At 35.7% G+C, this 13392-nt stretch overlaps 1 protein-coding gene across 2 annotated transcripts in view; it reads left to right on the top strand.

Moving 5' to 3' along the window:
* Positions 1-13392, top strand: part of LOC129006237 (outer dynein arm-docking complex subunit 2) — a 196046-nt gene that overhangs the window by 17880 nt on the left and 164774 nt on the right. The window contains exons 8-10 of one of the 2 annotated variants that reach the window (XM_063669699.1): positions 7872-7943; positions 9875-10080; positions 12139-12234. In XM_063669699.1, the coding sequence (XP_063525769.1) occupies positions 7872-7943; positions 9875-10080; positions 12139-12234 (374 nt within the window). The remainder of the gene's footprint in view (positions 1-7871; positions 7944-9874; positions 10081-12138; positions 12235-13392) is intronic. The other variant, XM_054435728.2, reaches the window with a different exon arrangement.

Raw genomic sequence — 13392 nt, 5'->3', positions numbered from 1 at the left:
TTTCTATCAGTTTGCTTGTTTTAGATATTTCATGTCACTGGAATGATATAATATTTGTCCTTTTGTGTCTGGGTTCTTTCACTTAGCATAGTGTTTTTAAGGCTCATCCATGCTATAGCATGTATCAGAATTTCATTCTTTTATGGTAGAATAATATTTTGTTTATGTATAGACCACATTTGGTTTATGTATTCATCCCTTGATGGATACTTGGGTTGTTTCTGTTTCCCCTTTTTGGGTATTGTAAATAATGCTATGAATATTGGTGTACAGGTATCTGTTGTGTTCTTATTTTCAATTCTTTTGGGTCTTTTCCTAAAAGTGGAATTTCTGGGTCATGTGGTAATTCTGTATTTAACTTTTGGAGGAACTGCCAACCAGTTTTCCACGGGGGCCACACCATTTTCATTCTCATCTGCATTATCCAAAGATTCCACTTTCTTCACATCCTTGTTAATACTTCTTATTTTCTAGGTTGTTGTTTAATTATAAACATCATAATCAGTGTGAAGTGGTATCCCATTGTGGCTTTGATTTGCATTTCCATAACGATTAGTGATGTTGACCATATTTTCATATATTTGTTGGTTATCTGTATATCTTTTTTGAAGAAATGTCTGCTTGAGTCCTTAGCTTATATTTTAAATTGAATCTTTTTGTTGTTGTAGTTTCTGTATGTACCCGATATTAACCCCTTATCAGATAGAAGGTTTGCAAATTTTTTCTCTTGTTCTGCAGGTTGCCTTGTAATTTTCTTGGTAGTGTCCTTTGATGCAGAAACATTTTTAATTTTGACGAAGCCTAATTTACCTATTTTTTCTTATGTTGCCTATGCTTTTGATATCATATTTAAGAAGTCATTGCCAAATCCAAGGTCATGAAAAATTTGCCCCTGTGTTTTTCCTCTAAGGATTGTATAGTTTTAGCTCTTAACTTTAGGCCCTTGATCTCTTTTGAGTTGATTTTTGTCCATTAGGCTCCAATTTCATTCTTTTGCATGTGGATATTCAGTTTTCCCAGCACCATTTGTTGAAGAGATTGTTCTTTCTCCTTTGGATGGTCTCGGCATTCTTGTTGAAAATCAATTGATCATAGATGGAATAGTTTACTTGGGGACTTTTAATTCTCTTCCATTGGTCTATATGTCTTTCTTTACATCAGTATCACACTGTTTTGATTACTGTAGTTATAATAGTTTTGACATCAGGAAGTGTGAGTCCTCCAACTTTGTTGTTTTTTAATACTGTTTTGACTATTTGGTATTCCTTGACACTCTATATGAATTTTAGGCCTGGTTTTACATTTCTGCAAAAGATGCCATTGGGATTTTGATAGAGATTTCATTGAATTTATGAATTGCTTTAAATAGTATTGCCATCTTAACCATATTAAGTCCTCCAGTTTATGAATAGGAGATATCTTTCCATTTATTTGTATATTTAATGGCTTTCAGCAAGTTTAGAAGTTTTCAGTGTACAAGTTTTTCTCCTTCATTATATTTACTCATTAGCATTTTATTATTTTTGATGCTACTGTAAATGAAATTGTTTTCTAAATTTTATTTTCAATTATTCACTGTTGGTGTATAGAAATACAACTTTTGAGTGATCAAATCGGATCTAATTTTTGAGTGTTAAAGTCAAGATTGAATTTCTCAACTTCACTGAATTCATTTAACTCTGTGTGTGTGTGTGTGTGTGTGTGTGTGTGTGTATTCTTAGGTTTTTCTGCATACAAGATCATGCCATCTGCATACAGATAGTTTTACTTCTTCCTTTCCAATTTAGACTCTTTTACAACTTCTTTTTCTTGACTAGTTACTGTGGCTAGGACTTCCTGGACAACGTTGAATAAGAGTGGTAAAAGCAGACATCCTTGTCTGATTCCTGATCTTTTTTTTTGAGATGGAGTCTCACTCGGTCACCCAGGCTGCAGGCTGGAGTGCAGTGGCATGATCTTGGCTCACTGCAACCTTCACCTCCCCTCCCAGGTTCAAGTGATTCACGTGCCTCAAGCTCCTGAGTAGCTGGGATCACAGGCATCTGCCACCATGCTCTGCTAATTTTTAGATTTTTAGTAGAGATGGGGTTTCACCATGTTGACTAGGCTGGTCTTGAACTCCTGGCCTCAAGTAATCTGCCTGCCTCGGCCTCCCAAAGTGCTGGGATTACAGCTGTGAGTCACCGTGCCTAGCCTGACTCCTGATCTTAATTGAAAAGCTTTTAGGCTTTCACCATTGAGCCTGATGTTAGCTGTGGGATTTTCTTATACAGCCTTTAGCATGTTGAGGAAGTTGCCTTCTGTTCAGTTTTCCTTTTCTTTTCTTTTTTTGAGATGGAGTCTTGCTCTGTCACCCAGGCTGAAGTGCAGTGGTGTGATCTTGGCTCACTGCAACTTCCGCCTCCTGAGTTCGTGTGGTTCTTCTGCCTCAGCCCCCATAGTAGCTGGGATTCCAGGTGCACACCACCAAACCCGGCTAATTTTGTATTTTTAGTAGAGATGGGGTTTTCCCATGTTGGCCAAGCTGGTCTCAAACTCCTAATCTCAGGGGATCCACCTGTCTCGGCCTCCCAAAATGCTGGGATTACAGGTGTGAGCCACCATGCCCAGCTCCAGTTTTCCTTTTCTTGGTGCACCCATCATTTGGTGGACCCTCCTGAGTAAAAGATGCACATGGGAGGGAAAAATTGAGGATTTGGATGTTAGAGAATACCTTTATTATTTTCTCTCGCTTGTTTCTAGAGTAATGGTTTGAAATTAATTTTTAGTTAGCATTTCAAAGGCTTATGTTTGAACGTAAACTGTTTGTTTTGGCTTTTTCCCCTCTTTGGAGGCCTTTAGGATCTTCCTTGGTGTTCTATAATTTTTGTGGTATGGTTTGTGCAGATTTTTGTTTCTTTTTGAGATTCATCTATGCTTTTGCATCTATCATTAATTTATTGCTTTTTTGGATGTGTATTATTCCATTGTGTGGATATGCCACAATTTGTTTATCTACTCACCTGTTAATGGATGTGCAGTTATTTCAGGTTTTGGGCTATTACAAATAAAACTACTAAGAACATTTTTGTACAAGGAGTTGTACGATCATATAGTTTCAATGTGCCTAGATTAAAAACCTAAGAATGAAATGGTAAGGTCATATGGTAGTTGTATGTTTAAGCAACTGGTAAACTGCTGTCCATAATGGTTGCAATATTTTACATTGATGTAGGCAATGTATGAGAGTCCCAGTTCTTCCACATACTCATCATTAACTGATATGGTCAGTCCTTTAACTACAGACATTCTAATAGGTGTGTACTGGTGTCTCGTTTGGTTTTAATTTGCAGTTCTTGAATGCATCTTTTCATGTGCTTATTGGCCATTCACATATCTTACATGGTAAAGTGTCTATTTGGACTCTTTGTCCATTTTTTAATTGGGCTATTCAGTTTTTTATTGAGTTGCAACAGATCTTTATATATGTTCTTGGCTTATATATTCTGTTAGATACATGAAATATAAATATTTCTTCCCAATCTGGGTCTTGTATTTTTCTTTTTTCTTTTCTGTTTTTTTTTCTTTTTTAGACAGAGTCTCCCTCTGTCGCTCAGGCTGGAGTGCAGTGGCATGATCTTGGCTTGTTGCAAGCTCCACCTCCCGGGTTCACAACATTCTCCTGCCTCAGCTTCCCAAGTAGCTGGGACTACAGGCGCCCGCCACCGTGCCTGGCTAATTTTTTTTTTTTTTTTTTTTTTAGTAGAGACGGGGTTTCACCGTGTTAGCCAGGATGGTCTCGATCTCCTGACCTTGTGATCTGCCGACCTTGGCCTCTCAAAGTGCTGGGATTACAGGTGTGAGCCACCGTGCCCGGCCAAGTCTTGTATTTTTATTCTCCAAGCAATGTCTTTCAAAGAGCAAGAGTCTTCAATTTTGATACAGTCCAACTTATTTTTTTCTTATAGTGTTTTATAATGCTCTTCCAAACCCAGTATAATGATGAATTTCTCCAATGTTTTCTTCTAGAGATTTTTCAATTTTACCTTTCCAATCTATGTCTATGATCCACTTTAATTTGGTTTGTGTATATGAGGTATGGATCAAAGTTCGTTTTTTTCTTTTGCTTATCTAGTTGTTCCAGCATCATTTGTCAAATCTATTGTTTTTCCACTGAATTATCTTTATAACTTTGTCAAAAATTAGTCGTTCATTTGTCTGTGAATGTATTTCTGAACACTTCATACTGTAACTTTGATTTCTCTATTTTTACACCAATACCACACTGTCTTGATTACTCTAGCTTTATGATAAGTCTTGAAGTTGTTTATTTTAAATCCTTCAATGGTGTTCTTTAAAAAAAGGTTTTTGGCTATTCTAGGTCTTTTGCATGTCCATAAGAATATTAGAGCCAGCATGTAAATTTCTTAAAAAATTGCCTGATGGAATTATGGTTGAGATTGCCTTGAATTTATAGATGAATTTAGGAAAAATGGACATCTTAACAATATCGAATTTTCTAATCAATGAACATAGTATGTCTCTCCATTTATTTAGGTCTTAGTTAATTTCTCTCACCAATGTTTTGTAGCTTTCAATATACAGGTCTTATACATCTCTTTTGAAACTTATCTGTGTTTCATATTTTGGGGCTATTGTTAATGAGTTTTAAATTTTCTATTTCTAGTCATTTGTTGCTATTGTATAAATATACACTTGATTTTTGTATGCTGATTTTATATCCTGAAATTTTGCTAAACTCTCTTATTAGTTCTAGTACCTTGTTTGTACATTCCAGAGGGTTTTCTGTGTAGATATTGTCAGTGAATAAAGATCATTTTCTTATTTCTTCCTTCCTAATGTCAAATCTTCCTTCTCAATCTCAACAGTTTTTTATTTCTTTTTATTTCCTTAATGCACTAGCTGGAATCACCAGTAAAAAATTGAATAGAAATGGTCTCTTGTTCCTGATATTACAGGGAAATCTTTCAATTAAGTTTGATGCTAACCATTTACAAGGTTAAGGCTTCTATTCTGAGTCATTGAGAACTTTTATTAGGAATGAATGTTGGATTTTATCAAATGTTTCTTTGTGTACTGGGGAGAGAATCATGTGTTTTTTTCCTCTCTTTTAGTTTGTTAATGTGATTAATTACATTGATTAATTTTTCAAGTGACAAACCAACCTTACATTTCTCAGACAAACCCCACTTGAATCTTTTATATACATTATCGGATTTAATTTGCTAAGATTTTGTTAAGAAGTTTTGCACCTATATTCATAAAGTTATTAGTGTGTAGCTTTGTTTTCTTTAGTGTCTTTGTCTGGTTTTGGTATTGAAGTAATACTCACATTATAGAATGATTTAGAAAGTTTCATCTTCTCTTCAATTTTTTGGAAGAGTTTGTATAGATTTTTTTTCCCAATTTTTTGGAAGAGTTTGTATTGTAAACAATATTTAATAAGTAAATATTGTTTGTTTATTAAATGTTTGGTAGGTTTATTAAATGTTTGGTAGAAATGTTTGGTGAAAGCCATCTGGGCCTGGAATATTCTTTATGGGAAAAATTGTAACTACAAATTCAATGTATTTGATAGTTATGACACTATACAGGTTGTCTATTTCTTCCTGAGGGAGCTTTGGTAGATTAGATTGTCTTAAAGGAATTTGTTCATTTGGTGTGAGTTGCCAGATTTATTGGCATAAACTTTTTTCATAGTATTCTCTTATTGACCTTTTAATATCTGTAGAATTTGTAGTCACTGTTACCTCTCTCATTCCTAATATTGGTCATTTGTGGTTTTTTTGTTTTGATCCACCTATAGCTATAGGACTATAGATTTACTAAATTTCCTCAAGGAACTAGCTTTAGGTTTAATTTTTATCTTTCCTACTTTACTTTGATGCTTGTATTTTTATTTGGGTTTATTTACTCTTATTTCTCCAGTTTTTAAAAAATGTTACAATACATTCAATTTAATCTAGTCATGTTTGTGTTTGAAGAAATTTTGATGAATTCAGTTGTGAATAATGTTTTACTTGGAGCATATAAAACAAGGGATCCTCAGCCCAAAGCTGCTTTAGCTGGTAAACAACTTCAGCAACATTTCAGGATACAAAATCAATGTATCAACGTACAAAAATCACCAGAATTCCTGTACACCAACAACAGCCAAGCCAAGAGCCAAATCAGGAATGCAATCCCATTCACAATTATCACAAAAAGAATAAAATACCTAGGAATAGAGCTAATCAGAAAGGTGAAAGATCTCTACAGTGAGAATTACAAAACACTACAAAGAAATCAGAGATGACACAAACAAATGGAGAAACATCCTATGCTCATGGATTGAAAGAGTAAATATCATTCAAATGGCCATACTGCCCAAAGCAATTTATAGATTCAATGCTATTCCTATCAAATTACCAACAACATTCTTCACAGAACTAGAAAAAACTATTTTAAAATTCATATGGAACCAGAAAAGAATAGCCAAGGCAATCCTAAGCTTAAAAAAAAAAAAAAAAAAAAGACCAAAGCTGGAGGTATCACACTACCCAACTTCAAACTATACCATAGGGCTACAGTAACCAAAACAACATGGTACTGGCATAAAAAGCAGACACATAGACCAATGAAACAGAATAGAGAGCCCAGAAACAAGGCTGCACACCTACAACCATCTGATCTACAGCAAAGCTGACAAAAACAAACAATGGGGAAAGGACTCCCTATTCAATAAATGGTGCTGGGATAACTGGTTAGCCATACGCAGAAGATTGAAACTGGACCCCTTTCTTATACCATATACAAAAATCAACTCAAGAGGGATAAAAGACTTAAATGTAAAACTCAAAACTATAAAAACCCTGGAAGACAACCTAGGCAATACCATTTGCAATTGCAACAAAAGCAAAAATTGACAAGTGGCATCTAATTAAACCTCAGAGCTTCTGCACAGCAAACTGTCAACAGAATAAACAGACAACCTACAGAATGGGAGAAAATATTTGCAAGCTGTGCATCTGACAAAGGTTTAATATCCAGCATCCATAAAGAATGAATTTACAAGAGAAAAACAAACAACCCCACTAAAAAGTGGTCAAAGGACATGAACAGATACTTTTCAAAAGAAGACATACATGTGGCCAACAAGCATGTGAAAAAAGCTCAATATCACTGATTATTAGAGAAATGCAAATCAAAAGCATAATGAGATATCATCTTACACCAGTCAGAATGGCTGTTATTAAAAAGTCAAAATATAGCAAATGCTTGTGAAGTTGCAGAAAAAAGGGAATACTTATACACTGTTGGTGGGTGTGTAAATTAGTTCAATCATTGTGGGAAACAGTGTGGCAATTCCTGAAGGAGCTAAAAACAGAACTACCATTTAATCAAGCAACTTCATTACTGGGTATATACCCAGAGAAATATAAATCATCACATAAAGACACATGCACATATATGTTCATAGCAGCACTATTCGCAGTACCAAAGACATCAAATCAACCTAAATGGCCATCAATGAGAGACTGGATAAAGAAAATATGGTACATATATGCCATGGAATACTACACAGCCATAAAAAAGAATGTGATCCTGTCCTTTTTAAGAAGAAAACCAATTACCCCCTGTTCCACTTATAAATGGGATCTAAATGATGAGAACACATGGACACAAAGGGGAACAATAGACCCTGGGGCCTACTTGAGAGTGGAGGGTGGGAGGAGGGAGAAGATCAGAAAAAATAACTGTTGGGTACTAGGCTTGGTACCTGAATGATGAAATCATCTGTACAGCAAACCCCTGTGACATGAGTTTATCTATATAACAAGCCTGCACATGTACCCCTGAACCCAAAATAAATTATTTTATTTTTGGTACAGATGGGGTTTTGCCATGTTGGCCAGGCTGGTGTTGAACTCCTGGCTTCAAGTGATCTGGCTGTCTCAGCATATGTATGTATGTATGTATGTATGCATGTATGATTTTTTACCATAAGAGTTCATGCTGCAAATTTCTTTATGAGCATTGTATAAACTATGTTACACAGATTTTTGATATATGATATTTTTATTCAATATATATGAGGAGTTTCTGTAAATCTTTCTTTTACTAATTTCTAGTTCAATTCCAATGTATTAAGATATTTATATGATTTTAGTTACTTTAAACTTATTAATGTTCATTTTATGGCCCAGTATATGATCTATTTTGGTGATTTTTTTCCTTATACATTTGAGGAGACTGTATTCTGGTGTTAATGAGAGGTGTGTCTTTTAAATGTCAATTAAGCCAAGTTGTCTGATTGTGTTGCTCAGGTCTTCTATATCATTACCGATGTTTTTTCTGCTGATTTTATTGATTACTGAGAGAGTTTTGAAGTCTACCAATTATGGATTTATCTACTTTTCCTTTTAGCTCTGTGTTTCCTTCATATATAATGAAGTTCTGTTGCTTGGTGAATATACAATTACGATTGTGTGCTAATTGATCCTCTATTAGTATGTGTGCTTCTCTTTGTCCCTGTAAATATTATTTGCTTTGGAGTCAATATTGTCTGATTTTAATATGGCCATTCCTGCTTTCTTTTGATTATTGTTTGCATAAACTATTCTTCTCCAGCCTTTTACTTCTGATGTATCTGTATCTTTATATATAAAATAGTTTCTTTAGGCCACAAATAGTTAGGTCTCCTTTTTCATCCAATGTGATGATTTCTCATTTAATTGATGTGTGTAAACACTTTCATTTCATGTAACTACTAATATAGTTAAATTTAAATTTACTATCTTGCTACTTGTTTTCTATTTGTTTCATCTGTTCTTTGTGGTTTTTTTCCTTCCTCTGCCCCTTTTGAATTGAGCTTTTTAAAATGATTCCATTTTATTTATGCTATTGGTTTACTAGTTATATTTCTTACTAAAAGTTTCTTAGCTGCCCTCTGGCTTATGATATATATCTCAAATTTGTCACGTCTCCTTTAAGTAAAATTCTAAAATTCACAAATAGTTTAAGAAACTTACAACAATATAATATACCTTGAATACCCTTCCCTATACTTTGTGTTATTGTTTTCACACATTTTATTTCTACGTCATAAACCCCTCAAAATGTTGTTACTATTTTTGCTTTAGATAGTCAATTATATGTTAGAATGATTAAAAATAATACACAAAGTCTTGTGTATTTATTTTTACCATTTCTGCAGCTTTTAATTTTTTTTGCATAGATTCATGTTTCTGGCTGGCATGATATTACTCCTGACTGAATAATTTTATTTAACATTTCTAGCACAGGTCTTCTGGCAGTGAATTATCTGTTTTTGTTCATCTTGAAGGTTTTTATTTTGCTTTCATTTTTGAAAGATTTTTGTTTTATTCTTAGTAAAGAATTTTGGGTTGACGTGGTTTTTTGTTCTTTCCTTTTTAGTGCTTTAAAGATATTACTCTCTTTTCTTCTGGTTTGCAGTGTTTCTGATGAGAGGTCTTTTAAAATTCTTATGTTCATTCCTCTGTAATATGTCATACCTGTCTACGTTCAAGATGTTCCCTTTATCTTTGGTTCAAGCAATTTAAATATGATGTGTTTTAGTCAATAGAAGGTTTTAGTTGAATTTTTTGGTGGTGGTGAGGAATAAGCAGGTCCAGACCTGCTGTTGTATCTGTTGTGCTGCAGCAGAGGTGTGAGTTTAGGAACATCATGTTGCTGTCCACCTAACTCCAACAGAAGCCTTAGTCTTGATGTTGCCCTTATTTAGCTGTTACTAAGGACCACAAGTTAAATGCATCTGAGACTTCCTTTCCTGAATTTACTACTGGCATTAATCTTCAGAGAACACTAGATAATTCAGATATCATTAAAAATTATTCTCGTTTTTTAAATAAAGGGAATTAGCTTCAGTGAAGACCAGCAAAAGGAAAAGGATCCGCTTGGCAAAGCCCCCAAGAAGGAAGAAGCAGCTGCCCTCCGCAAAGACATTTCCGGTTCATACAAGAGGTCACTGGAGAAGAACCAAATTAATTTCGGGAGGAATCAAATGACCAAGAGATGGGAACCAAGCTTAAACTGGAAGACCACTGTTAATTACAGAAAGTATGTAGACATTTGCATTTGTTTTCAGATGCAGCATTAGTAACCATATTCACCTAATTTTTCACAGAACTTTATTTTATTTTATTTTATTTATTTATTTATTTATTATTTATTTATTTGAGATGGAGTCTTGCTCTGTTGCCCAGGCAGGAGTGCAGTGGTGCAATCTCGGCTCACTGCAACCTCTGCCTCCTGAGTTCAAGTGATTCTCCTGCCTCAGCCTCCTGAGTAACTGGGATTACAGGCACATGCCACCACGCCTGGCTAACTTTTTATTTTTTGTAATTTTAGTAGAGACAGGGTTATACCATGTTGGCCAGACTGGTCTCAAACTCCTGACCTCAAGTGATCTGCCCACCTCAGCCTCCCAAAATGCTGGGATTACAGGCATGAGTCACTGCATCTGGCCAGAACTTTATTTTATAATAGAAAAATACAGAGTAGATATTTACACGTCCCTCCAAGACACAGGTTGATTCCTTTCTGCTCCTCTTTCTATTCCAAGCAGAAAGATTTGATAGAGTTTGTGTGTGGAGCACCGTGAAGGGAAGAAAAAAACACAATTCACTTTCATATAGTTGGTGAGTCAGGACAAATAATATGCAGAAAAGATGATAAAACACTTGGAGAAGTCACGGGGGAAATGTAAAAATCATGCTAGAGACCTGTTTAAGTAAGCACTAGGAGAATGTGGAATGATGAAAATTATATGGAGTTAGTCAGGGAAACTGTCATAGAGATAATGTCTAACAGAACTTTAATACTATGAAAAGGCTAGAGTCTCAAAAATATGAATGGGCCTATATAAAGTGGACACTGGCTTGATGAATGTATGAAATATACAAAACAAGTGCCATTTAGGACCTTCTATAAACAGGCATCAAAGGAAAAATTGAGGGCCAGTGCTACATAAATGCTGGGGCAGTCCGAAACACCTAGAGCTTTATTTATTTGTTTGTTTATTTATTTATTTATTTAGAATCTCGCGTCACCCAGGCTGCAGTGGCACAAACTTGGCTCACTGCAACCTCTGCCTCCCAGGTTCAAGTGATTCTCTTGCTTCAGCCTCCTGAGTAGCTGGGATTACAAGTGTGTGACACCACGCCTGGCTAATTTTTATATTTTTAGTAGAGACGAGGTTTTGCCATGTTGGCCAGGCTAGTCTCAAACTCCTGAGCTCAAGTAATCCGCCCACTTCGGCCTCCCAAAGTGCTGGGATTACAGGTTTGAGCCACTGCACCCAGCCCACTTTTTAAAATTTAACAAATAGTTTACAAGTCGTGGCCTATAGGTGATACTCTATGTTGTCCCAGTTTTGGGTTAAGAACTGACTCCTGGTTGATCACACAGGGACCTTCTCCTGCAGGGATTCTGAGAACCACAGGGTGATTGTGTTTTGGAAGCAAACCCAGAGAGCTCTTTGAAGAATGGAGTCCTGTGGAGAGGGGTGACACTGGCTCCTCTGATTGAGCCAAAAATCTCATCAATTTTGGGGTGTTTGACTTCTGTGGCTCTGTTTGAAAGAGTCAATGTGAAAATGAAAAATGCATGGGCAACTCTGTTAACTGGCAAGTGAGTTTTAAAATACTGCTTTTTCCATATCCTTACTGTTTCAAGCATGAGATTCCTTAGCAGGTATTCAAGGGAGAACACAGAATGCCAAGGACTATGCAAAGCGTGCGAATACCTGGAAAACCAGGTGCAGGCCCTGTTGCAACGTTGGGTGGGGAAGATAAGAAAATAGACAACTATAATTGGGGGCGATACGTACCTAGAGTAGAAGACATCGGGTGCAGGATTCACACCAACAGTGGCAGCCTGTGAAGACCTGTTCCTAGGGGCTGGACAGAAGGTTTCCTCAATATGTAAAACATAGAGCTGTGCTGAAAGAGTGAAAGAGACAGCTCCGAGTGTCAGAATGAGGCTGGAACTCTGTCAGGAACACACATCATTTGAGCACATGGAAATAATGGAGTATATATCTACATTGCCATCTTTTATTTTTTATTAATTTGCATAAAGCAATAAAGCTAATATATTTGTATATATTTTTTAAAGCAAAGGCTCAGCAAAAGAAATCCAAGAGGACAAACGCACAGGAAAACTTGAAAAACAAAGACCATCTGTTTCACACGGAAGAGCACAATTACTTGGGTATGTTTCTGGTCAGCAAGACAAGTTCCCTAAAGCCACCCTCACACAGTGGGCTACTGAGCATGCAAATTAATGGCATTCTTACTATTAGGGTCCCAAGATGTTTACACTGACGGTTACTAGGAATGTTAGTAAAAGTGGTCACACTGGATTTCTTTAAATACTTTTTCAAGATATTCTTCTAATGCAATTACCCAAAATACAGTGATTTACTGGTATTAGTTGACTGTGGGAAAAGAAATGTATTTAATGCAAAGAGCAGTGAACTAAGTTTAGGAACACTGGGCTTCTAACTGATGTCTTGCCTCTTAACAATCATGTCCTGGCAAAGTTATGTCATCTGTCTGAGCCTCCCGTTGCTGATCACAAATGACTGCCGATTTTGAAGTGGTCTATGTTATTGCTAACGAAAACAATTAAAAATTAAATATGATGCCAACTAGTAAACTTCTTACTTGATTTTCAGTTTGACAAAAAAAGTGACATGTCTGGAAGATAAGGGTCAGCCACTTTGATTAGCTTCGGAGTGGTGGATATTAGCGCTTTTGTTACAATCTCACAGTTCCTTGAGGCTGCGTTCAATGATTTTTTTCAGTTATTTTTTTCTCTACATTGTTCAGCTTGAGCCAATTCTGTTGTTCTATCTTCAAGTTCATTTATTTTTTCTTCCATCCTATTCTTCTGCTAATTTCATTCAGTGAGTTTTTAATTTCACTTAAATTTCCGTTTGGTTTTTCTTTTCTATCTTCTCTTTCTTTGCTGAGACTTTCTATTTTTTTTCATTTGTTTCAAGCATGTTCATAATGCTTGTTGAAATATTGTTATGATGGTGCCTTTCATATCTTTGTCAGATAATTCATACATCTTCATCACCTTGATATTGGCATTTTTAAATTGTCTTTTCTCATTTAAGATGAGATCTTCCCCATTCTTGGTATGACAAATAATTTTCAGTTGATATGTAGACATTTTGGTTATTATGAGACTCTGGATCTTATTTAAAGTATTTATTTATTTATTTGAGACAGAGTCTTGTCTGTCATCAGGCTGCAGTGCAGTGGTACAATCTTGGCTCAGTGCAAACTCCACCTCCCGAGTTCAAGCAGTTCTTCTGCCTCAGCCTCCTGTAGCTGCAATTACAGGCGTGCGCTACCACAC

This window comes from Pongo pygmaeus, chromosome 8 (genome assembly GCF_028885625.2).
Source record: "Pongo pygmaeus isolate AG05252 chromosome 8, NHGRI_mPonPyg2-v2.0_pri, whole genome shotgun sequence".
Classification (NCBI taxonomy): Eukaryota; Metazoa; Chordata; class Mammalia; order Primates; family Hominidae; genus Pongo; species Pongo pygmaeus.
The sequence above is the reverse complement of the archived record's forward strand: the minus strand, read 5'-3'. Positions and strand labels throughout refer to the sequence as shown.